Source organism: Scomber japonicus, chromosome 23, assembly GCF_027409825.1.
Source record: "Scomber japonicus isolate fScoJap1 chromosome 23, fScoJap1.pri, whole genome shotgun sequence".
In the NCBI taxonomy this organism is placed as follows: Eukaryota; Metazoa; Chordata; class Actinopteri; order Scombriformes; family Scombridae; genus Scomber; species Scomber japonicus.
This window is the reverse complement of record NC_070600.1, coordinates 7426506-7454392: the sequence shown is the minus strand read 5'-3', so window position 1 is coordinate 7454392 and position 27887 is coordinate 7426506. Positions and strand designations below refer to the sequence as shown.

Genomic DNA, 27887 nt, shown 5'->3' with positions numbered 1-27887 from the left:
CATAGTGTAATTTGAGACCTTTGCACGAGACTTTACGTAAGACAGAAGACTGCACGTGCTGGAGAGAAACGTGTTGACCTATATATTATATAACTTGACGGTCACGTGGCGACGGTTGGCTCGTTAACCCATTTAAAGCCTGTCTAGAGAAAGTAGCCCGGAAACACCGTAAGGGGGCAGGAAACACAACAAATATCGATACTATAGTACTGTTATAAACTTTTAAAGGGATGTTACGGACATTTAAGTCATTGTAATGCTGGTATGGTGTCACAGACGGATACTATTAGCTACAAATAATCCATGCTCAGACAAATAAGTTCTTAAAGGGAGCGACCTCAGTGTAAGATTATTGTTATTGTTAGGAGCACATGTATAAGCGCTTTAAATGAGAATGTAGGCTATATTTAGGCTACAATTCTGTATTTAGACATGCAGTCATGGTGCTCACTTCTGTGGAGAACATTTTAGTTTAGTTTATCATATTATCAGGAGCTGTGTACCAAATCTTAAAGAGAAAAGGTGCTTTGTACCAAATTTAGCTACTAGATAATTTCCATCTGTAGTCCCTGGCAGGTTACATACACAGCAACACCATCCACATCCAGGCATACACACACAAACACACACACATCAGACAATGGTCACTTTTGGGGACAATATACCCTTAACCTTAGTCACTGACCTAAAAACCTTTTTCCAATTGTTGACATGGGTTTCCCCAGTCTGACACATCATCCCCATGGAAAAAATATGGAAATATATATGCAGGTTTCCAGATTGATTCCATGCAAATAAGCTAGCTTCTTCTTCTACTTTGACTCACAGCCTTTTTTCATATTTAAAACAAGATGAGTAGTGGTAGCCTATCACCAGGCTTGGTTTTTCCAGTTGGTCTAGTTCAAAGTTTAGAGGGTGATGAGTGTAAAAATATAATGATGTTAAAGAGACAAATAAATCTGATTAATGAAAGCTGATACTGTTAACACAAACGTTTGTGAATCCGTCAAATGAATTTGATGTTAATGTGTTTTGCTTATTCAAGGCTTTGGATGTCCTGTTTGACCTTCCTGCGTCATGAGCTCCACCCCTGGCTCTCCTGTGAGGGACGCTCACTGTTTTTCTTACTCACGACAAAAGAATGTGACCGTCTCTCTGTGGCAGGCTGCCTGCAGTCGTACAGCCAGCAAATACTTCCCTTAATTAAAAGTATTTAAACATTAATCAGGTTCCCAAAATAACACTAAAACAGGTAAAAGGAATTTCATGTTTGGAACACTGTGAATTTGGGAATTTGGACGATACATACATACTCGATTTGTCTAAATCAGACTCCTGAAGCTTCACGTTAGCCTCAAATAAACTTTGTAAAAAATAGTTTTTCAGAAGGCATGCTGTGGATTTAAGGAAACCTGAATATAAATATTATATTAAAAGAGACTTGACATGCTGTGGACTTATCCTTTAATGAATAATGTGGTGGTAATTTTTAATCTGAGTGAGGTCACTCTTTTGTAAATAAAGTGCTGACATATTTTCCTCATACACCCATTATCTTTTCATTCAGGTCAGTCTAACACCACCTCATAACTACAGTGAGATTAAAGGTTGTTTTATATTACAGTTTTAAAGTAAATTATGCATATTAAAATTAAAAATAAAAACTGCGTAATTGATGTTTATTCTACATTGAATCAATGCTGGATGTCAATAGATGAATCAATATAAGGTGTCAGGAAGTAAACGTCTGCCTGTGTTGTGTTGTCTCTGTAAACTGTGGAGCAGGGGATGGAAAATGATTGTATTATTCATTAACCAGTGGATTAAGTGTGATCTCCCAGTTAAACCACTGTACAAAAAGACAAACAATAAAACTCAAGCATCTATTTGATGAGTAATTAAATAAACATGAACCATAATCCCTACTGACTGGAGCTACCACAGGTGTTTTATTCTATCATTCCACTTTTTCATGACTGTCAATTAGTTTCTTATAACGTCACATCATTGTTTTCTGCTTCTGTTTTATTAGTGCTTTAAAAAAATATATACAAGTGTATTGGGTTCCTTGAGGACTCCAGTCAAAAGCATCAAATCTGTCTATGCAGTTTAAATAAATGGAACTATTTATGAATTTGTTATGTTTGTCATGGGTCCTAATTTAAAGTATCACACACTGTCAGGCTGCTTTTAGATTAGCCTCATAAAGTGTCAATGATGGTTGTTTCCTACTCATTTATTATTGGGGTCAGCAGTCAATAGTCCTGGCTTGTATGTTTAACATGTTTGTAGAATGAGGGTTAGATAAGCATTTTTATAGGTTTGGATAATATTGGGGTCATGACAGTGGAGCACATGTACCCATCACCACTACAACAGGTGTGTTTGAAGCACGTGGGTTAACCTGTACAGCCTTGTTGTCAGCTCTCTGCAATAACCTGGAAACCCGGTTAACACACAACTAGATATTCGCTGAGTGGAGAAACTCTAGGTTTTTCTTTTCACTCTCTCTTTTTATCTAAAAATATATATATAGATTTACAATGATAATAATCAAAAGCCTGAATAAAACTGGAATGACCTATTATGCTGCTATTCAAATATACTCACATATAAGTGCCTTCAATGCTCTAACCAGAAATAAAGCCATCCATGTGCTATTGAAACATGATATGGTTCAAAATATGGTTTAGTGGAAATATAATGGATAAACACGCATTATGTGGTGGTTTATAATAATGGGTTATTTCCCTGCATTATCTCTAAAAGCATTTTAGCAAGAAGTCAGACCACTCAGCATCTCCAGTGTGTTTGTTTTACAGTTATTTGCATTATTTGCATATTAATGTAAAGCTTCAGGCTACATGCTTTGTCTCTGCGGCTTTTCCACCTCTACGGTTTGCCTCTATGCTTTTAATGTAGGTCACAACATAACAGATTCCACATATTTTTTCTATCATTTACAGGAATAAGTTTGCAGTAAATAACCCAGGTTTGTCCCTGTCACTCTGCTGCCTCCACAAGCATCCACAGTCTAACTTCACCTTGTGCATGTTGCTGCTGTTGTTCCATGAAGAAGGTGATAAGTGATTCTGCTTTATGACATAGGAGAACGTGTGAGATGAGCAGCATGACTCACATCTCAAGCATTTCAACAGCATATACATTAACACCTGTTGAATTGTGTTTCTCCTGCCTCATGACTACAGATCTCTCTCTCTCGCACTATCTCAATATAATGTTTGTGTAGGCGACATGAGACGTGACACAAACCATAAAGACACAAAATGTTACACTTCTTACATTTTCCTACACTACATTTTAAGGAAGAAGCCCTTTGATAGAAATAACCAACCAAACGTGGAGATAAAACGTTTTCACAGGACAAGTTATTGGTGCCCATTCATAATACGCTGCTCAGCTGTAGGCATGCTCATGTATCAAGAGCTCCCTCTACTGGCCACATTGAGCCACAGCAACAAAAGAAAATCACTTTTTGTTTTTACATGTGGACTTTATTAATAAAAATCATTATTATTATTGTTATTATTATTGCTAATGTGATCCGTTTAATCTTGTTTATCCCTCTACTACAATACAATACTGTGTGAAACCCCTTACACCAACTTATTTGTATATTTTCTTATTTTCAAACATGGTCATGACATGTTTCTGATTATAGGAAGAGGACTTGAAGTGGACATGTTGTTGCATTGTTGCACAGCCAGGCAATGGTATAAATCTGACTGTTTTACTACTTACCTAATGGTTTAAAGATCTATTCGATGCCTCAAGTAAACAATACCAAGTTTAGTGATGGGGGGGAAAAAAAGGCTCCAGTTGATGTGTTTGTTACAATGTTCACTGGTAATAATGAACACAGGTATATTTTAGAGTCTAAAGAGGCAATGTGGCACGTTACTGGCAAAAAGAACAAATCTGGATGATCAATTTTTACTGATATATAATTAAAAGTTCCCAATCTTCCAGAAATAATAGCACAGTCAATGCTGTTCAACTGTTTTAACTGTCCAAAATCAATCAAACTGTTTCTGAATGCTAAAGTTTAGACATGTTTTCTTGTTCTTTACAGATCAAGCAGAACCATAATAATAAAATGACATCACTACCTTTGGTTTTTAAGTGATTTTGTAAATAATAAAGAGAAGAATTAAAAACACATTGTTCAAATTTGTTGGAACTTTCCACATAACTTCCTTCAGTCCTCTACAATCTATGTTTATGAGAAATGTGGTAACCCTAACCCTAACCCCCCACCCACCCCGAAAACAATAGAAAAGAAACCATGGGGACTTTTAAAGTGTTTAATTTTTATTATTTTAAGCATTTTACCAACATAAAAATTCCTCAATGTGAATGAATATATTAATGAGCATTTCCTTTTCGGGCAGGTTCCTTCAGCTGTCTACGACAATATGTACACATCATCACACTAAATACCTCACAACATAGTCCTGGCCCGTGGAGGGTGGTTTTAAACATTTTACAGGTTTGTATTGAGACTGAATTCTTGCTTTAACGAGAGGAGGAGAGGGTGAAATAACATTAATATCCAAGTCACAGGGCTCTGAGCTTTCTGAAGCAGAGAATTAACCGCCTCTTCATAAGCATACATTTTTGCTCTATAAGTTATGCAATTGTCTTCTCAAAGCGTTTTTTTCATGGCAGATTATGTGATATTGATCTGGCTAACATCACACGAGGCGAGTCAGTAAGCTGGTTTGGTCCTTACGGGGATGAATTGTCTTGCTTAGCATATATGATCAAGGCGGCGTGTTTCATTAAGATTCTCTTCTTAGATCCTGAACTCTTTCTTTCCTCGACCGACCTCGTGAAGAAATGAAGTCACAATGAAGATAATTTAGCTCCCTTTAGATAAAGTGACACAGTAATGGATTTCAAGTTATCTCGTGTACATGTAGAATTGTATAGATCCAAAATATAGTATCTATCCTTCATTTACTTTTAAAAAAAACATGTTTTTACTTTCATCTCCTGCAAATCTACTAAAAAAAGAAATAAAAATAAGACTCATAACTTTTCTATTACACACAACATGAGTTTGACATTGAACAAAAGTGGCACATCACATCACATCACAACAAAAAGCACTGAGTGTCTACTTCGTCAAAATGTAGATATTTTTGTCTCTTGCCTTCTCACACACACACACACACACACACACACACACACACACACACACACACACACACACACACAAACACACAAACACACAAACACACACACACACACACACACTTTTTCCCCTCTGGGTTGCATGAACAACTGTTTGGCTGTGAATAGAGTAGTTTGGCTCTCCAGGTTGAGACAATGTGTCAGTATGTTCCAGTGATTGGACACAACCAGGATATGCAGCGGTAGCCATCCACAAAATCCCCCACCCTCCCATCATGCATCTGTCTTGCCACTGTCACCCAGCAGCTTCTGACAGCCCAGTCTTAGCATTGATGTCATTTATGTTTGGGTTAAAACATATGGGGAAAAATAACTGGGCTGTCTATCTGATGTGACAGAGATTGTTTACCTGTATGTTTCCAGATGTTTTGTTTCAGTCATTTAAAAGGGGTACTCCACCTATGAAAATATTGTTTTTTTGTGGCTCTGGAGGAGATTTTTAAAGTCTGAAAAAAAATGACACATATGATGATATATGATGTCATCAGGGTTATGTCAGCTTCGTCATCTGAACCATGGAGACTTCAGATTCACAGGAAGCCTGTATAACAAACCAGAGCTTTAAAGACCATTCTTGTTGCATTATGGGAATTGCAGTATTCACTATTTTAGGACTAAAAGTGATCTGGGCATCTGTATTTTAACCATTTTAGACCCCCAGCTTCATAGAGATGCAATCAATGGAGTACCCCTTTGAATTATGGAAAACCAAATGACATTCAATTCCAATTCCAATGTCAATACACAGAATTTTAGCACAGATTTATGAATTCCTTCGAGAAAAACATGTAAAATAATAAATAATACAGAAATATAAACATCAGTCGACCCTTATCTGTACATCGTGTTGCTTGCAAACAACTTTCTTGTCAGTCTCGATGGGGCATTCGCGGCCAACAGGTTTTCAGCAGGACTACCTGGATGAATGAAGCTTTAACAGATAAAAGACAGGTACAGGTGTACTACAATGCAACTAATCTATCGACCTGCTAGATACACTTCATTCTTTTCAAATCCTCGAAAAAATAGCACCACTAGCAGTTAAATATGGGACTTCTGTGATGGCCACAGCTGAACTTAGTCATTCTCAGTCTGTTTCCTCCTGCTTCTGTATATACATGTAGAGCATTTCTTGCATTTTGACACTGGACAGACGTGCAAATTGAGAAATATTTGTCTATGCGCACTCATGGCAAATGATACCATACCCACATTTAGCTCTCTTGGAAAGGTGTTTTTTTTTAAATATTATATGACAGGTAGTTTCAGGTTAAGTGCAATGAGCGACGGCTACATCTGAATTTGCGTTTCAGATCACGACATATGACGATCAGAGTTCTTTGGTAACTATTTCCAGGCTGTGTCTCGTCACAACTCTGAGTAGACAGGATCTTTAAACGGTTTGTTTTGCTGGACAGGCCCTGTGTCTGATTTCCAAGGTGAGGGCTTTTTTCTTTAAGAATGAAAACTTGATTCGAAATTAACAAAGAAATGTACAAATCTCAAGGACAAAAAAACATCCGTCTAAGATTACCACCATGATAATCTATTCTCATTTGTCACTATATTACATTTTTACTTGCCAAAGTCACTTTGTTCATTGTGTTTGCTTTGACGCTATATGTTTTTATGAGCCCCTTCTTTTAGTACCCACGCTATAATAAACCGGCCTTTTGTCTTTTATCAGTGTTCTCATCAGGGCTTTGTATTTGCTTGACTTTTGCTTGCTCACATATTGACCTGTAAAGTTCAACGTGCGAGGTCACAACTACTTTATATCCTTTGTTCTTTCAGCTTTTTCCTGGTGCTACTTTTCTCCCTCTAACACCTCTATTTTATGAATTATAATTAATAGCCTTCTGATTAATAACTAACACCATTGATCAAATATCAGCTTAAATATTTATCAGCTATTTAAAAAAAGGCACTTTGCATGTTTTGTCCATCTAAGGAGGAAGTGATTGGCCCTTGGACTGGTTGGAATTAAAATCGGGGGGAAATATCAATTACTGGCGCATTGATCTGAACAAAACAACGGGGCTTTAAAAAGGGAAGCGACACACTCGGGCAGTTTGTTTGGCAATGTGAATGGGCAGCACTCCAAGGTACCGGATGTGGAGCGGAGGGTAAACTTGCATTCACATGTTTCCTGGCAACACGTTCCTCTGTGAGCAGCAACTACTCAGAAGGTGTTTACCCAACTGAGCTGCCACAGAGTCGCACTGTGTAACGCCACCATGAGGGTTAAAAGGAGGATTCCAGCATGATCTCACTTTTTGCTCATTTGTTTTAGATTTTTTATTAACAATTGTTGCTGTTTTTTGGGGGGGATTCTGGCTAAGTCAGTCCAAAACAGAACAGAAACTGGACACTGAATTAAATCAAGCGGCAAAAACTTCATGACACTACTACCATGAAAAAACTTTACATTTAGAAAGAACTTCCAATAAACGTTTTATATGAATACACTTCTTACAGAACTAAAGACTAAGACTCTATAGCTACGCTAGCAGCTCTGTGAAATGGTATTTGAGCACAGCACAGCATTAAATTGAGCCTAATGTTAGCATCAGCATGCTAATATGCTCAGAAGTTGATATGTGGCAGGTATAATGTTTACGCTCTTAATTTCGCATGCTGACGTTGGCTAATTAGCATTTAGCAAAGTACAGCAGAGGCTGAAGGGAATGTCATTAATATGGTCAAACTAGAATTTTGATGTAATAATGAGGCTAGATGAAAAGTCAGGGAAAAGTTAGGATACTTTGGATAGCTATTGCTACCAAATTTGATAGCATGGTATTTCAGTCTGGACAAAAGTGATAAACCAACTGACCAACTGACTTCCATCCCTTGAGCCATGCAGCTAGCATTTGTCAACAAGCCTACAACATTTACATACACCTTCTAAACATTCCTAACACTGTCTCAGACAATCTTGAAGCTAACTGAGCTTTCACTGGATCCATTAGCACTTTGCTAACAAGAACTCGGACCACCAGTATCTCCATAAGTTGTCGTTTCTAGATAATGAATAGCTGCAGGTTATGCCAGCTGTTAAACCAAACAAGACCCATCTGCCAGCTGTAGGCTAGAAATAAATTGTAACTAAAGATACATTTTTCACACATAGCTTTAAATTCCTGGGAAAAGCGTAACGTGAGCAAAAACATTGGAAGTCATGCTGGAACTTTCCTTTAAATCCATGAAAGGAGTGCAGGTGAGAACTTGTGAAGGGCTTCCTCTTCATACTTAATAATAATAATAATAATAACAACAATCCAGAGTTTGACTAACAGTGTATAGAGCGTGTCTTCAGTATCAGAACTAATTTAGCCACCAGTGTTGAAACTATCGATGTGAGTACGTCAGAGCAGTGATTCGTATTCAAGCCTCATTCCCCACTGTTGCCTTTAGGAAGTGAAAATCCTCTCTGGAAGCGATATGCCGCTGTACATGCAGATATGCTGATTTAGTGTCCTAGTTTATGAGCTGGCCTGAGAGCTATGGCTAAAGACAGCACATGTACAGTATATACGATATAAACAACCGAGGTAATGTGGTAATGCTCCTTAATATCCAAGCTCTTGGCGTTCTTGCGGCAGCTGAGCAGACCTAAATAACTTGTGATGAGGGTTAAATTTAGACTGAAAGGCTGACGACGCAGCTCTTCAGCACCAGCGGGGCTCCGTGGCCCGACCCTGTGTCCGTAAACGTCTGTTTTTTCTCTCCACGACGCCGTCTGGCCCCCCCACCGTTGGAGCGTGTCAGGCCTTCCCTGCCTTCATGTATGTGGGGATGGTGCCTCGTTGAGTCAGGCCCTCGAAGCGTTTGTACGTGTAGTTGAGGAACACCCAGTCCTTTGATTTAAAGTCTGGCTCTGTCGAATTGGCTGTTCACAAACACAAAAACAAAAGGGGGTATTATTACTTTAATTGCCACTTGAGGGCGTCCATGTAATATAAATGAGAGGAGAGTCATCGGCAAGGAGTACAACAGCAGTGTTGTTGTTGCTGAAACTTACATAAAGGACCTCCTTTCTTGTTGATAATCTATTTTGAATCAGTAAATATATTCATTGATCTAACTTGACCCAAGGCTAGTGCTCCTACTGAGGGGCTTTCCTGCAGTGCTGCTGGCAGAATATTTAAGACAAACCTGGCTGAAGGATGTCTGATTCGGGGAAGTCGTCAAAGTTTGAGGTGTCGTCGATACTCTTGATTTCGATGGAGATGGCTGCTGGCCGCTCCCTATGGAAGCAAAAGAGAGGGAATCATGGATGAGCACTGAAATAATAAGCATTAAGTTCCCAACATTGGTGCTTTTCTGTTAAGCTACAGAAACTGCATTATGCATAAGCTGAGTCATGTACCCAAAGCTTCATGTACCTTATGTGTTCCCAGTCCACCGACTCAAAGAACTGATGACTTTTGATCTCCTCCACACTCACTGCTCCAATCCTGTTCTCAGCATCAGTGCAATACCTGAAACACACACAGCAGACTGGTATTATAACTGTCCAATAAAACTTTTTTTATAGACCTTATTATGACAGAGGAAATTATGTTTGGCAAGTCCTATTCATATGAGTGAGAGGACATCTGGAAGCGGATCTTTACAGACCGTAATATCAAGTCTTTGGCCCTCTCTGAAATGGGGACTTCAGGTGGAAAGACGAGGGTTTCCTTCCAGTTCATCACTTTCCTGTACGTCTCCTGTGGCGTCTCCGAGCAAAAGGGTGGATAACCTGAACAGAGACAGCACAGATTGGTTTAAAAAGCTACATAAACTAAGATTTTTACATAACTGATATTGCTAATTATCTGCTGTAATTTGATGACCTGGCATGTACTGTCATTTTAAATATTTGTCAGTGTGTTAATCAAACAATGACGCCAATTACTGTGATTTCTCACTTCCTCTCACATACAGACAAATGCATTCTTACCTATGAGCATTTCATACATGATGACACCCAGAGACCACCAGTCACACAGCTTGTTGTATCCCGTCTGCATGAAGACTTCAGGGGCGATGTAGTCTGGCGTTCCCACGGTGGAATAAGCCTGAAAGTCACACACAGGGAAGTTTAGGGAATAAGTAAAGGAATTCAATTTAAACTGAGCACACACATAAATATACTGTGATGGAAAATATATTCTGGGGAATGATAAGACTTGATATAAACCTCTGACCATCAGATTAACAGGACATGCATAGATAGTGCTAAATAAAGCTGCCTCGCCTTGCCTTGACTGGAAATGCATCATTTCCATGTGAAGAAAAGCAGGATCAAAGAGGAATTTTATGATGGCGAACACGCTGTGACACGTGACTTGTTTTCAGTCCACAAATCAGTGCTTTCATCATTGCTGCATTACATTACTTGGACATTGATGGGTTTTTTAAATAAATACAATTCCCAGCTTTTATTTATATTTAATGGCCGATACATATTCTGAAAACTTTATTTCAAATTTCCATGCCAAATTCCAGTACTCTTTCTATATTGATTCCACAAAATGAATAAATAAAATCTAACAATCTAAGATTCCCTTTTAATGTGGTTAGTCTCAAAGACACCATGTATGTCCTTGAGAGAGACACTGAAGCTTTCTCCACCTGCTCAGTCACAATAAACTGCTCGGGAACAGAGTCTCAGTAAAATGCCTAAGTCGTACCAGCTGCCTCCGGTTCTTTTTCCATGTCTCTGCTTTCCTCTTGGAGTTCATGTTTTGAAAGGCTGTGAAACGCAGAGAAGGAAAAACAAGTGATTATGTGAATGTTTACAGTAAAAGCTGCATCTGGATCATGCTACATTGATGCTGAACTTTTCTTATCAATATAAGTTTTTCACTAACAGAAGTCGCTGGGCGGGTTGTGAGTCAGGTTTCTGTAAAATTCTGTGCGGTGAGCCTTCTTCAGTCCTGTACACAGACCAAAATCTGACAGCTTCACGTGTCCCTGTGAGCAAAGAAACATTTGATGAGTCAGCTGTCACACACCATGCTGTAGCCTTATCAGAAGTCAGGACATGTCTTCCAGTCTGTCAGTCTTTCAGTCTGTAGGGCTTTGTGCTTACAAGAATAATGTCCTGTTTCAATTTTCTTTTTTTAATTTTGTGTGTGTGTGCATGTCCTCACCCTGGAGTCCAGCAGCAGGTTGTCTGGTTTGATGTCTCTGTGGATGAAGCCCAGCTGGTGGATGGAGTCGATGGCCAGCACGGTCTCTGCGATGTAGAACTGGGTGGCCTCTTCAGACAGAGTGTCCTTCTTCATCAGCAGGGTCATCATGTCGCCTGGCAACCAGGGACCAAATATAAGTTTCTTACTTATTGGTTACAGTAACATGTTAGCTTAAAAAAGGACAAAGACCACAGACAGGAACTCACAATTCAGGAAGTGAAAATCAGTACAGTTTACATGCTGTCTGGGGAGTACAAAACAGTTTTGAAATAATAATTAAGATTTGCTAAGATTGGGATTTTTCTCGTTTCTGTTACGGTTCTGCTCTTCAACAGCAACCTCATACAATCATTTTTTCCCCTAATTGGCAGGTCAGATATTGTATTAACTGTGTTCCCTGATGAAAGACCTTTTCATCAATCTTTAAGTATGGTTTCTCACCTCCGGGCAGGAACTCCATGATGAGGTAGAGGTTCCTCTTGTCCTGGAAGCTGTAGAACATCTTCACCACCCAGGCACCGTCTGCCTCTACTAAAATATCCCTCTCTGCTCGGATATGAGCAACCTGCAAAGAGAGTGGACACTTATAGCATACAGCAGCTTCAAAACCTGAAGAACTGTGGTGCTGACAAATACTTCACCTGTTCCTTCTCCAGCATGTCTGCTTTCCTTAAAATCTTCATGGCGTAAATGTGCCCCGTGTCTTTTTTCTGAACCAAACGAACCTGAAAGAGACAAAATCATGTCTTTGCTCTTCACCTGAATTATTCATTTGCTTGAAGACAGGATGTGAAACTAACACTGTGGTCACACTGTGATTAATGTGAACACGCACCACTGAAACCACACACACACGCGATCATTTCTGTTCACTTACCTCTCCGAAAGCACCTCGTCCAATGACTTTAAGGGACTCGAAGTCGTCCAATCCTAGTCGCGTCCTCTTCAGCCGCAGAAACTCTGTCTCCTTACGAGCGTGCTGCGAGCGACGCATTACTTTCTGTATAACACAGAGAGGGACACTGAGTCAGCTGAAGATGTGAAAGAAGGAGAAATAGTTAAACATTTAGAGGTTTGTAAGTTTCCTTTACCTCCTCGTCTGGTAAACCCTCATCTTCCATGGCCTTCTCCAGCTTCTTCTGCCTAGGAATAAGTCAAAAAAACACATTAACAGCTTTTAAAAACATAAAAATCACATTTTTCAAATCAAGGGCTGCGTAAATATGACAAGAAAGCATTATACTCCCAATTATTTTACACATTTATGAGTAATTCCTGAGTGGAAATATACAAAGAAGGACTTAACAACCTATAACCTTTCAGATTGGGAACAGTAAAATCCTCACAGTTTGTGTAGGAGCTGAACCGTGCGACCTGGACTAGAGATCGGCTCTCAAGTAACGTGAGATTATGACATGGCCTTTGTTGGTGCTCACACCTGTGATGAAACACTGCAGCATTGTTACCCTGCAGCGTTGACACCTGAAGCTTTAAACAACACCTACACTTACACATGGGGTAAACCTGCACTGGTCTCATAATCAAAGAGGACGGGTCATGTAACGGGTGATGTAAGTTTACCTCATCTCGCGCTCCTCGTGCTGGGTGAGCAGAGTGCTGTAGAAGTTTTCCAGTGTCAGCTTGGCCACGGTCACCCTCTCTCGGGTGTGGTTGCTCATGGGGAGGGAAGCTGCAGTCTCCCCCGTCATGGCCACACTATCCTGTAAGAGAAGAAAAAGTAAAACATCAGGTTGTGCTCATCGGTCCAGTTACTGCTTCTACTTGAGTGGCAAAATCTGTCAATTTTACCATCAATGTTTCTCTACTGTAAAAAGGTTTGGTCCCAGATATTGTACTAACACCTAGGGAGTGCAAACCACACACCTGTGCTACTCTTAATTTAAAAGGTGCCCCACCACTTCCCTCAACAGCTGAGTGTAATTACAGGGGAGTGGGCTTACGTTTGTAATTGATGTAGCACCTTGAACTACATCAGGCTGTGATTAGAACCAATGAAAGTTGTATACCCCATCTGTTGTCTCATCTTATTGCTTCTGTTACAATCAACCCCAAATCTGTTTGAACACTACTATGATGATGGGACTGTGGTGCAGCGGGTCAAAGGTTCTGGCTGGCCATCTAGAACCTTCTTCTTCTTCTGTGTGGAGTTTGCTGGTAAGAACAGGCCAAAGTTCTATCTATCTTATTGGAAGATCATTTAGCTTTAATAAAACCAACCTGAAGAAATCTAAGCAGAAAGGAGGACAACCCAAGACACCCACAGGAATCATCAGAAGACATCAACAACCTCGTGGTACAACTCATTACACTGTTCTTATTTAGGCAGTCCAGCTTAAAAAATGTCTAAACTATTAAACATGGCTTGTTGTCTTTTCAGATACACACTCAGCAAGATCTGAATGTACAAACAGTAGCAGTACCCAAGAGTGCTTTAGATTCATGAGTTCCAAAGAAAGCAGGAGCTACCAGCACTGGTTGAACTGCTTTAACCTCGTCTAGCGTATACACTGAGATGTTGCAGCAGGTTTTTATGTGTAATAAAGTCATTTACATCACTTTACTTTTTCATGTGCAAAGTGACCAAGTGGAATTTAATGATGTGAAACTTTCCTTTTTAATCTACATGACAATACAGTCAATGTTCTGGACTTGACATCAAATCTTTGATCACAGACTCAGTGAAAGGTGCTGGAGTCGAACTCGTGGTACAAAAATATTCGAGCAAGTCTTTTCAGGGGGGTCACATGGACTGTTCATGGTCTGCAGGGTTTCATTCCAGGAATTTATCAGTGACATCTCCACAGATCTTTCTTTGTGTACATTCCTGCGTGTTTTCACACGGTTGCTGATAATATCGAATCGTCAAAGAATTCAGAACAGCTGGTCAGCTGGGGACAGATCAGACAGTGATCTTACCGGTGAGAATAAAACAGAGGCAAGAACAATGCACGCTCACTTTTATGTAACAACCAATTTGGCAAGGACAGGGCCACATATTTGACATCTTGGATTTGACGTGGGTTGAAGGAAAACCACAGATACATACTGAGATAGAGGATACAAAGTGTATTGTGTCGTTGGAATAAAAAAAACAAAGAATTATGCTATAAAAGAGCTCGATGAGTAAGACCGAGGATGTGTACATCATCAGATCACGTCGGCAGTACGCCATTAGAGAACTATGAATGGGCTTGATCAGCTCACACCGAGATAAAAACAGCCCCTGCAGCACTGAGATAGGAGCCGTGTTTTGTCTGGTCACCGGTCCTTTTCCCGTCCCGGCCCCGACAATCCCGCAACAACAAGACGCTTCCTGACTTCTCAGAAAAATCACTGACTCACTGCTGAAAACTGCTTGGATTAGGAGGTTTATGATGCTGGAGAGATTTCAGCAAACAGTGGTGTAGAGTTACTGAGATGTGTGCAATTTATACCTGAATAACATGAAGGAAGTTCAACTGGAAGAAAAACAGCACTGATGATCACAACCGCTACCTCTCCAACTCCCAAGAGGCAACTAAAAATGTCTTGTTTCATCCTGGTTGACACTTCACAAGTCAAAAGATATTTTGTTTATTAAATAAACCAGAAAATATTCATATTTGAGAAACTGCAGCTAGGAGAAGAACCATTTTCATAATAATTGTCCATTTTACTTGTGATGTATTAATCAGTTAATGATTGCAGCTGTATTTGAGCAAAAGTGAGAAACTGACAGTAAAGTCACCCAAAGCAGTGTGTATACAGACTTGATTATTAGGACTCTTAGTATGGATGAATTCATCATTTTATTTTCCTGTCTGGTCTTTTTTTCCATAACCCTTCCCTCAATGAAATTACCAGCATGTAAACCCACCAGCATCTAACAACACAACACATTCTCTTCATTAAAAATAATCAAATAAAAAGATTATGCAAACACAGTCTCAGAACCAAAGTTTCATATATCAAGATATTATTTTGCACTGAGCTGATAATTAACAGCAGAATAGAGGAGCATTGCAGCTGCAGCAGGAGAAGCACAGGTGTTCCTAATAACATTAACAACGCCTCTGCTTTATTCAAGTGTGACAGTAACAGCTGAAGTACAGCAGGCTCACAGGCTGTCTCAGTCACTGCACAGTTTTGCCAAGTGTTGGTTATGCAGGGTGCTACTGAGTAATTATTAAAATACAATTTAAGAAGTTTTAGTTTGTACTCATTTTTTTTACACAGTTCTATGAAGTATATACATGTTGGAGGGCTGCATAGCTGCACATAGATCAAAAAATAAATAGTAGTTGCAATGCCAGCGCAGGTGCACATATGCCTGTCACAATAATTACTTTTGTTGGGTGATATATTGTGTCAGAAATAATAGTGATAAACGATATTACTGTCATTTGAAGATCATTTTATACCACTGATATAATGATGATATAAATAATATACAATGCAAGGGGGCAGGGGCTGGAATTGGAGAGAGTGTGCTACACTTCTGTACAGACACAGACAGCCATTATGTTTGGGGACAGAGTTATTTACCTTTAATTCTTCTACAGTCTCCACTCAGGACGTACACAGTGAGGAATGGAGGACACTACTTGCTTAGCCAATGTGACATGAATAGCCTCTTAGCTGCTAATGTGAAGTGTGGTAATATTGAAGTCAAAAAATGATCTGATGTGATATGATAAGTCCATATATATATATATATATATATATATATATATATATTATACCATAAGTCAATAACAACAACTGCTGTGACAGACGTATTGTGTCACGTTCATTCTCTGTGTATGTTGGCCCACAAGACATGACAGTGTGATAGTGATCAAGCGTGAACAACACCAGAACCCCTGAAACTGAGACAATCATTTAGTTGTTTACACCTGTGAAACATCTAAACGTCCTCTAATGTACACACTGCTGCACGTCTCAGTGGCTTTCGTCCCTGTTTTCCCACCAAGGTGGAAAAACTGAAGCATCACTCAAACTGTTAGGAAGCGTTGCATCACAGCTGAGCCAGCCAGGACTTTTCAAGCTCAGACTGAAGGGATCTAGTTTGGCTTGAAGTTAAGCAGATCCACCCCATGGCTGAACAAACAAGCCACGCTCCAAGCTCTTATAAGGAAGGCATTATTAAAGCAGGCAAACTATTTACAGACTAAAGCATACAGCCTAAAATAGAGAACGGTAGCCATATCTGGTAATAAAAATAAAATCTGTAAATGGCACCAATAAAAGATGAATTATGTTCATGTCAATTTAAAAGTTATCTTAGTGATTTGTTGTAAATATGTTTCTGGTAAACTGTGAACCCTCATCTGGTCTTCACCCAACTGGAATGAAAACCAGGTGAAAGGAATGTTGTTATTGGTGCTCTTTTTAACCACAGATCTAAAATATTTCCAACAACAACAGAGTGATAATACTTCACTGTATGACCAGGCACATAACACTGTATGACCAGGCACATAACACTGTATGACCAGGCACATAACACTGTATGTGTTCAGGGAAATCATTTCAAAAAAGTCAAAACAGAAGATACAGTGTAACATTTTCCCTAGATGGTGGATTTCTCAGTTTGGTGTAAAAATTCTGTTGACACACACACACGCACACGCACACGCACATACACACACACACACACACACACACACACACACACACACACACACACACACACACACACACACACACACACACTCTCCACCCTTAAGGACTGTAAGTGACTGGACAGGAAAGCCTTTCCGTCCTGAATGAAAGGACTCAGTCATGACGCCAAAGAGAGGACTGGGACACACACACACATGCACACACATACACACACACACAAAGATCATAGGCTTATAAGAAAAACAACATAGATGGACTAAGGCTGAAACTATTGATTAATTCCTGAACCGATTAATCTGTAAATTATTTTCTTGATGAATCAATTTGTTGTTTGGTCCATAAAATGTCAGAAAATGGTGAAAAATGTCAATAAATGGAAAAAAAAGACAAGCGCTTGTTTAAACTGTTAAGACAGCTAAGGCACCATGTCATATTTAAATATTTAATAAAAACTGATAACACAAGATCTCACTTCTCCCTCAGAGTCACATCATCCAGCTGTGTCCTCCTCCTAGCTGTCTGAGGTGGTCTTACATATGAATCCCACCTTAAACATTGAACTACCCCTTTATTTTGACTATAATTAATAGCTGTTTGACAAATGGAATTGTGCCTTCCAGTTTTAAACATGCAAATTGTGTGACCCCTACTAAAGAAGTCTAGTCTAGACCCCAGTGACCATAAAAACAGGGTCGGTGTGCAGGGTCCAGAGTTCAAACGCTTCACCTCCTACAGTACCTACCTGAGAGAAACAACCTTTGCAATTGGATGAGAAAACTGTTCTCCACTCACTGAAGAACCTTATTAACTACAAATGACCTCAAACGACATCGATCAAAATCTTAGGCCCTTCTTGCACTTTCTTGTATTTTAGCAAACTAGTCAGTTGTGTTGTGAATGCTGGCTTTTATCAGTTTAGAACCACACCCAAACTTATCTGATAAAAACCTGGAAACAGTTATCCATGCACCATGCTTTTATCACCTCTCAGATTGACTACTGTGTATAGACTTGGCCCAGTCAACACTTTCTCCATGCTAAATGGTTCAAAATGCACATGCTAGACTTTTAACCTGAACAAAGAAAAGACAACACATCCCTCCTGTTCTGGCTCACTGGTTACCACTTAAACACACAATTGATTTTTAAATCTTATTTGTTTTGAAAGCCCAGAATGGATTAGCTCCACAATTCATTACCGATCTGCCAATACTATATTGTGCCACCAGGTTACTGAGGTCATCTTCAAACCAGTTCCCCCACTCACACCTCAAAACCTGTTTTTTTTCTTCTGTTGCAGCTCCCAAGCCCTGAAATAGTGTCCAGTGCCACATTAAATCCTGGTCCACCACTGACAATTCTAAATCAAACTCTAACCCACATCTTATCTTTTACTTTTAGGTAGGTCTGAAGTTGCCACATGGTTTTTGTCACATTCACTTTCATTATTTTAATGTACTATAACTGCATTTTAATTCTATTGTTGGTTTTATTAAGTTTCTTTTACTTTACTCACTCTGATTTTATCATTGTTTGTTTTGGATGTTTTAATTCTATGTATTATGTATAATATATTATATTACGTATTAATCCTTTACTTGTGTATACCTGTGTTAGGGCAGATGTTAATTCATCTCCCTCAACTGGAAAGCACTTTGGATGACCCCTGCTGTTTTTAAGTGTGCTATATATATATAAATAAAAGTGACTTGACTACCACAGGCCAAGATGACGCTCTCATGTGTCTCAAAGATATTTAGTTTATTATCATTATAAACCTACAGAAACCAGAATATATGCATACTTGAGAAGCTAGAATCAGATAATTTGTAAATGTACCTTCTCATAACATAACTGGAAACAATTAGTCAAGTATCTTAATAGCTGGCAATTAATTTAATAGCTGGCAATTAATCAAGTAATCACTGCAGCTGTATTACAGGCTAGAAACTCTTTGTGTATTCCAAACTAAATAAACACTTTCATATTGTAAAAAAGCCCTAAAGCATTCCAGTAACAGGACCTTATATAACATTGTGGATTTGCTCTTCAGTAATAACCCTATCATACATTATGCAGTATATTTCCTATAGGCTATGTTTTATGTATTGATATTCATAGCTGTACTGTTTTTCTCTCAGTGGAACTAGAGATTATTCTTCAGAAATGGAAAGAAATGACAAAATTAGACACATATGTTTAGAGTCTATTTTAAATATAATTTCCAAAGCATGTTAAGTGTAAAAGGACAAAATGAAAGTGTAACGTTTTTCCCTCCAAACGTTTTTTTTTTCTTCTTGTTAATGAGTAACTAGTGACTATATTTCACTTTCTTCAGACAGGTCCAATCAATGTGACACTGACACACGTTTATGTTTGTAGTGTTTGTAATGTTGTACAGGAAACTGACACTTTTCCTGCCAACCTGTCAAAACCTCTGACTATTCTCTGTCACAGCAGGCATGACACACATACACATTTTAAATAATATGAGGGTCTTTTTTAATATATAATAAATACTGGGTTGAGTTCGCAGCTGTAGTGTTGGCTAAAGCTAGCTCTGTCTGGCAGGTTTCCTGACTGCAATAAATACAAATATGAGAGCAACGTCAATATGAACAGCGTTTTAGACGTAATATTTTCCACCTACCTCCGTGTCCTGCTCCAGAGTAACTTCTTGGCTCTCCGCCAGCCCACGACCAAGGAGAAAAAACAAATAGACGGTGTTTTTACGGACGTTTCTGCCTGATATTAAGGCAGTGAAGGCTACAAGCTCCAGTTATTAGCTACCCTTTATAGGAACCTCTGAAGTAAACATCGCCGATATCAACGCCAAATCATAACAAAAGTCCTCTGACGTTGGGAGCAAGCTAACCCGACATTATTCAAACATATTTAACGGTCTACATTAATACCTCCTGACCTCGTAATGTAGTGAATCACCCGTTATAATCGCTATAAAGTCTCAAATAAGCAGCGCTGCTTCCTGGGAACCGTCTCGCTCATCAGACCGCTACGGCCACGCAACGGCGTAGTGTTTGAATGGCGTTAGCACGAACCAATCACCGATGAAGAAACTGACCTGGTGGTTTCCACCGCCCAATCATTTGCGCAATATACGTGAGATTGACAACCGTATCAGCCAATAAGAAGATCTGTAACGCCCCTCAGTGGTTGTGTTCCAGGACGAGCGTTTGCGGCTATGAAAGAATGAACTGTAGCTACTGTAGTTGTGAGCCTTGTTACATAATTTTATAAGTTATGCATAAAGCAAACCCTTTCTGAATATTTGCATATTGTTATGATAATGTTTAGTATTATATTTCACAAACATTATCATTAAAACATTGGTTTCATCTTATACAAAATAGAAACTGACATGAACTACGAGAAAGGTCAATAAAAGGTCACTTTGAGATCAAAATACAGATTGCAGGTTTTTAATTGGCATAAATGACTAAGAGACATTTTTTTTGGGGGGGGGGGGCTATGAAGAATTTATGTTCAAATATACAGTACATATGTGAATGCAAAACTGCAACCTCAAATTGTATTCCCCCTTGATGTTTTATCAGACTTTGGCCAAGTAATAATATAGCTGATAAAAGCAGGATAAAATATGATAAGATACCAATGAAGCAGTCCACAACCAAAACACATACATTCAAGATGACTGCAACTTGTTTGGCTCGCTTGTCATTGTTAAAACTTGGCATTACAAACCATTTTCACACTTTCACAACATTACAATCTGGAAATTCCACGGGAAATTGACTAATTTCCTCCAGTGATCCAAGCAAGGGTGCTTAGGAATGTCTTTGCCTTTTCTCAATCCTTCATTTCCTTGTAGACTTGTGATTATGTCCCAAAGCTCTTCCTCTACAAAGAGCAGGTGTATGTGGCCAAAAAAAAAAAGACTCCTGAAAAGTCAAGATAACAAAACTGTAACAGCTTTATTGACTGAAAACACAGCAAAAAGCAACACAAGCTGGTAGATGAACTTTCTCTGCTATAAATCTCCTTATTTGGACGGCCTTGTTGCTGTTACTGTTAGAGCCATGATGTCAACATGCAGTAAGAGGTGGGTGTATCCTGCCAACACCTCTGGGTGTGGTGTCCAGCAGACAAGGCTGTTTTTATATTTCTCACATCAATGGGGCCCACTGAGCTATGACACAGTACCTAAATTTAGTTTTGGGCTGTAAACTCATTGGCCTGCAGCCTACGCTTCACAGAGTTCAGTCTGAAACGGGCTCAGACGGATACACAAAATAACTGAGACTGACTGTCACTGTGATTAACGCCGTACACAACACAACTGCTGTTTGGTGATTTTTCATTTTTTAACTAGAGGCTATAACTGGATATTTTTTATCATCACGAGTCTTCTCTAGTCTATAAATCATCTTGTGATCGTCTGGGTCATCTCAGGCTGTTTGGGCTTTATGAAAAATATACACATAAAAAGGCTTTAGAGAGAACTTCATAAAAAAAAGTTAATGAGAGCTTTTCAAGTCATTAAAATGAAATGAATTAATCTAGGTAGTTTATAGTTTTTGTAATATAAATCTGTTGTTTTTTCTTTTTTTCAAAAGTACATCTGGCCCAATGAGTTGTCTCTAATGTTTTGGTTTTTCTCTGAACATTTCTGATTTCTTACACTGAAACTTAAATTGTTCATGGTTCCTCAAATATGTATATGGTGAAGTCATCTTCCCTATTTTACAGCTTCACATCTTTTTCTCATGCTATTCTCGTCTTTCTTATGAAATCCTCTGAAATATCTTGAAATATGCTAAAACCAGAGCTTAGTTCCTAAAACACAAAGGCACGTTTTGACCACCATGCGTCTGCTTTATATTATATATATATATGGTGTTTTATTGATGATAGACGACAGCAGAATAAGATTAACGCCTGGTCAAAAAGCAGAAGTGTGATCACAGTGAAGATGAGCTCATTATAAAAACAATAGTGGTTTCATCATCATTTGTGTAACTTTTTTTTTTTAACATAAATGAAGTCAAGCTAATGTAGTTCCAACCACAAACATGATCCACTTAAAGCATATTGTACTCCACCTATGGCCCAACTACAGCAAAGCACAAACCTTAAGATGGTATTCAATGATGTACTCAGAATCTTGCTTAACCCTTGTGTCGTCCTCCCGGGTCAAATTGACCTTGTTTGTTTTTACTGTTCCTTCTTTCCTTCCTTCCGTCTGTCCTTCCTCCCTCCCTTCTTTCCTTCCCTCCTTCCTTCCTTTCCTTCCTCCCTCCCTCTCTTTCTTTCCTCCCCCTACCTTCTTTCCTTCCTTCCTCCCTTCCATCCTTCCTTCCTCCCTTGACTCAAGGACAACAGGAGGGTTAAGCTTAAATTATATGTGTGTCTCCACCTTTACTGCTGTGCTAACAATTTTAATGAACAAATTGATGGTTTGGTTAAATGAATATAAAAGAATGAAGTCATAATGGCATTAACTGAGCCTACACAAAGTGACACATGGTACTTCTCTTAACCATGTGTATATATATATATATGTGTGTACTGTCTTGTCCTTGTATTGTTATTTAATTTAAATGGTGTCCTCTCAGTCTAATAATGAATGTAAAATGTATGTCATGTAGTGTATGTTAATGCCTCTTGTGTACCTGTGTGAGCGTCAATTCAACAAGCAAAATCCCCAAAGTGTTTATTCAAACTTTATTTAAAAAAAAAAACAAAAACAGGAAAAGACTTGGAGTTACGCTGAGCCGAGCGATTTCACTTTTTTTCTTTCTTTTTTTTTTTTAAAGCAGTCTCAAGAGTGTTGTGAGGTTTTGGAGTGAAAATTCACCAAAACAAGAACTTGATTTGTTTCATTCATAAATATTTACAACAAACAATTAATATACAACATATACATAAACATATAAAACCTGACAAGGGTGACCTGTCTTCTTACCAGCTGAGAAGTATTTTTAACTCTTTGTATTGAGAGAAATGACATCTTCTTGTACTCTTCCAAGACCTTTGTGTATTTGTAACTTCAACACATCACCTTCATTGTTGTTCTGAACATATCCATACCTGTGAGAGAACCTTACTGCTCTCATCCACATGAATCTGGTAACATCTAGTGTTTCCCATGTGGACATTTTTCTGAGTGTAGACGTGTGTGTTTAGCCTTGAGACCGCTGGCTGGTGTGTGAAGATAAAACGTTAAATTAGCAACCGAATGATGTCATAGAAGCTTTGTTTGGCACGGACGCAGCCGGTGTGTGTTGTGAGGCTCGCAGCTGGTGTCTGAGAGTACAAACCCAAAATAAACAAAAAGGGGGTCAGAAATGAAATGAATGGAAATTGTCCAGAGTTGCATTGTGTGGTGTTGGGTTTTGTATTGTTGTAGGTCAGGATTCGGCTGGTGAAGGCTGGGTGGGAGCTCCGTTGCGGGTGCGGAGCTGAGACTGGGCTATGTCTGCCAGGGCGCTCTGGATCTTCTCCAGCAGCATGTCCCCGCGGTAAACCACCTCCTCCAGGCGAGCCGCGGCGTCGTGGTTCTCCTCTTCTAGCTGCCGCAGACTGGCCGCCTGATGACAGGTAACAGCGGGTCAGACTCATTTAGAAGGAAAGGTTTGTTTTAATGCATCGATTAACAAATTCAAGAGTTTATTTCTTTATTTCAAGAGAATTGTATGCAAATAACTGCATCCCTGAGAACTGATGCCACTACTGAAATATTTGAAACCCCAAAAGATGGAGAAACTAGGAGTTTCTGGGGGGGGGGGCGGTATGATGATGTACCTAAACCACAAAAACATCACAAAAATTATTTTCTCTTTCAGCCTGAGTGAGAAAATGTGTCAAAAGTAATATCTCACTAACCTCAGCACATGAAACTAGAGCTGCGTGACCGAAAAAAACCCTAAGTGAGGAAATGTTTTGAAGGTTTGTCTCGTTCTGTTTTACTCATCCATAGTTGTGTGTCGACCTGTCAAGGGATTTAATGTAGGACTTGGTGAAGGATGCCAGCTAGCTTGTTATTCACGACGGGTAGAGACGACTCATGATTGACTTCTGAATTGTGAGTTTCCAGACAGAATAAAAAAAAGGGGAAGTTAGCCGTCTCACAGGTGTGCTCAGACTCTCTGGGGATGTGTCAATGGGTTGATTTCACCCATAAATCTCTTACCTAACAGCTGTCTGTCTTCACACACAATGCAAGGTTTATGGCAACAGGAAGTCTGTCTGTGGTGTCTGTAAGTGTGGACGTACTGCTCTGCAATTGGCTACATTTTTTAAGACCATCTCACCTTAACATACCACAAAATAACCAATCTACATGTTTAAATACACACAAGCGTTTATCCATCTTTAGAGGAGGATATTCATGAGTAGTATCACATGCACTTCCACAGAGCACACAAATAGTGTTGATCTGTGCTAACCCTTTAGTTCAAAGTTAACCAAATAGCAGAATGAACGTCTTACTAGTTGATAGAGGCAGAGCAGATGATGGGGAAATTTTTTTTTTTAATTATGGAAAGATTTTGAGTGAAGTCATGATTTGAAAGGTCTTGGAAAACTGTGGTCACTTGTTGCGCGCTGCTCTGTGGGGAAACTTCCCATTCTTAACCTTTGCATGACGTAAACTAGAATTTACTGAAGCTAACTGAAGAGGAAACATGATCAGCGGTGTCATCCTTATTGCAGTATAATCACATGGAGTTTGCAGAATGGAGTGATGAAAAGCAGAGCTAAAGAAAGAAGCTGTCCCATCAGCTGATATCCTGACCGTCATCCCAAATATACATCTGTGCGCTCGCTTGTATCGCTTACATTATTTTGCCTCGCGGGGATCATTTGAGTTTGTTCTAATATAACTTTCTATTTTCAGGAGAAGAATTGGTACCGATCATCTTCTTTCTCTGAACTGAACAGGAATCTTGTATTCACAGCACGTGTCACACTTGATATCAAACACTGGACGTGTCTTATTGAGTATGTTGTTCATGAGAGCAATGTATTACATGTGCAGAGGATGTGGCTGGTGGTGTAGAAAGCAGGTCAGCTGGCTCCCTCTGCTGGCTGAAAGCTAGCATTCCAATCAATGTTTTTGCATGTGTGTGTTTGTGGGTGTGTGTTCTGACAAGGAAACATTGCGTGCTTCATCTATCTGTTCAAAATAATGGCTTTTTAGACAAAAATGTGTACAAATGCTTGTTTCAAATGTGTATGTGTGTGTGTTTATGTATGTGTGTGTGTGTGTGTTTATGCTGACCTGCAGAGCTGCCGTGGACTCCTCACTCGGCAAAGAGTCGATTAGTACGTCCACATCTTTGGCTGTTCTGGCAATCAGAGCTGCAAACAGCTGAGCATATTCTAGATGGAGATAAAAAAAGAGTTGAATCAATTTTTTAAAATAATTATTTGGGACATTTTGCTACCTTTATTAATACTGTTCAGGGTCAAATCTGACCCATTTTACACTTTTAAAGCTAAAAAAACACCCTACACACATTTCTTTTAGCTGGACATTTCCTAATGTGACCCACAGTAAACAAAAATGAATGCATAAAATGCATCTTTTTTTTTATTTTTGTGCATACACGTTTTTATTTATGCAAATGTTACAATTTAAAAAATCTACATTTAAACATGTTGTATTCTTCATATTCTATAAAATGTTCTCCTGGATCATAAAATAGTGATCGTGAATGTCTTTTTTTTTCTCCATAAGATTAATCAAATGTTTATTAATGACTGACAGGCGATTTATGAATGTGAATTGGTATAGAGACTAATTATGAGTCAGTATATGAACAGCATGTAATGGTTAAGTAGTTGATAGGAAATGGCAAGTGTTGTGGTTCGTGTTAGGCATCTTAAAACTTTGGACAGTCTTAACATAATAATCATGTAAAGACTAACAATCAATCAATCAATCTTTATTTGTATAGCGCCAAATCACAACAGAGTAATCTCAAGGCTCTTAACACATAGAGCAGGTTCTAAACTAAACTCTTCAGGTTTTAATTTTAAAGAGACCCAACATTCCCACATGAGCAAGCACTTGGCAACAGTGGCAAGAAAAAACTCCCCTTTAACAGGAAGAAACCTCAGAACCAGGCTCAGAGTGGGCGGCCATCTGCCTCAACTAACAGATAACAATGATGATACTAAAGGGAAAAGTAGGGTGATGATCACAGTTAGGGAATAAAATACTGGAAGATAAATGGTGTTTGAGATAAAAGGTGTAGAAAAAGAGGAAAACCAGAGGTGCTATTAGATGTATTTTCTTTACTGGTTTAGTTCATACATCTTCTGTATGTGTATTGCTGTTATTGGTTACTATCTTATAATAACACTCAAACTAGATTCAAGGAATTTCATGTTGCAACTTTTTCTCTTGAGCTAACGGGTGTTTGTGCAACGGGAAGCACAAAACTGACTGCAATAATGAAAGTTAAGGTATTATAACCTGATAAGTAGAAATAAATTGCCATTTTATTTCACTTCTTACTATAGTAGTATTGATTTGTTAAATAAAAACCGAAAAAGGGGGAAGCGATTCAGAGGACTGCTATTTACAAGATACCAAGAAGTGATTGTACAGTACATGAATGCAACTTTATCTTTTTCAATTACAAAAATCTATTGACTTTCACTGTGTGTAACTTATTGTTATCATGCTTTTCATGTGTGAGCTTTAATTTCATCAGTGGTACACAAACAGCCTTTTTAGACTGAAGGCACATGTTTTAAAACAACTGTTACAGACGCTTTCACTGTTTTGGTCACATCTGGAGATACAGCACCCTGTAGATGATCTTACTACACTGGTACATGATTCATGTAGACTATTAATTAGGAGAAAATACACAGTATGTAACATAAAAAGACAAGATACTTAATTAGGAATAGGAAGAGTCTTGATCACATTATTCAAATATATTATAAATCTGTTTCTATTCAGTAAACACAACACTGATTGCATGTCAGTCTAATCTTACAAGAGGGAACCTTTCTTTGTTGATCTAATTGATGGTTCTTCCATTTTTTCAGCCATTAAAATGTTTTATGTAGTGTTTTCCATATTTTAATGGGGGATCTAAGGACACAGGGTGTTGTATTGCTGTACAGATTGTGTGAGGCATATTTGTGAGTTGTGTTATTGAGCTGGTATGAAATAATACTGACAAGACAGAGCAAACTGCTATTAACAAAACAGAACAAACCAAATAACACACAATAACAAACATTTCCATGGACTTTACTGACTCAGAATAACTTGACGAGAGTAAAAAAGAAGAGAAGCTTTCTGAATAGGAACAAATAAAGTACCTTCTGATGGGTTTGCAGGCTGATCCTTGTTGATAGCCGTCTGGATGTTACTGAAAGAGGCAGGAGGAGCACACTGCTGCAGGACTCCGATGGCGTTACAAAACTGATCCGCAAGCTGGACACAACATAACATTAAAGCATTAATGTACACTTTGATGTGAGCGAGGGGAGGACATTCAAATGGAAGCACCAACCAGCCACCGCTTGCTATACTGTCACAATTAACTCTGACACTAGTGTTTTCAACATTTTAACACTGAAACACGGTGGAAAATGTTTCTATGTCCATTCATTAATCTGAAAGTGAACATGGCTCATGATACAGGCCGTTAACACGAAAGAGAGGTGGCAGTGTTAACAAGTTACTATGATAATAGAGCGACCCCCTCTCCATAGCAACCACCTTTAAACTACACAAGACGTACAATTGTAACTTTTAAAGCGTTTGGCTATTGCATTTCCATCTATAAACTCCATTTTTTCTTACCGAATTGACAGCGTCTTGGAGCTGCGTTAGCCTGTCCGCCATGTCTCCTG

The 27887-nt window shown here is 38.8% G+C and overlaps 2 protein-coding genes across 2 annotated transcripts; both read right to left on the bottom strand.

Annotated features, from left to right (window-relative positions):
- Positions 1–8295: 8295 nt before the first annotated feature.
- On the bottom strand, positions 8296–20018 carry LOC128385200 (serine/threonine-protein kinase 38-like). The gene is made up of 14 exons (XM_053344053.1): positions 19678–20018; positions 12984–13123; positions 12494–12545; positions 12280–12402; positions 12044–12127; positions 11844–11967; positions 11361–11515; positions 11079–11181; positions 10899–10960; positions 10166–10283; positions 9841–9964; positions 9606–9701; positions 9376–9467; positions 8296–9109 (listed from the first exon to the last, which is right to left on the bottom strand). The coding sequence occupies exons 2-14, from the start codon at positions 13109–13111 to the stop codon at positions 8985–8987; spliced, it is 1386 nt and encodes a 461-aa protein (XP_053200028.1). The 5' UTR covers positions 13112–13123; positions 19678–20018; the 3' UTR covers positions 8296–8984.
- A 2704-nt stretch (positions 20019–22722) lies between these two features.
- Positions 22723–27879, bottom strand: med21 (mediator complex subunit 21). Its single transcript, XM_053344055.1, has 4 exons — positions 27838–27879; positions 27351–27465; positions 25288–25388; positions 22723–23596 (listed from the first exon to the last, which is right to left on the bottom strand). The coding sequence occupies exons 1-4, from the start codon at positions 27877–27879 to the stop codon at positions 23417–23419; spliced, it is 438 nt and encodes a 145-aa protein (XP_053200030.1). The 3' UTR covers positions 22723–23416.
- Positions 27880–27887: the final 8 nt, after the last annotated feature.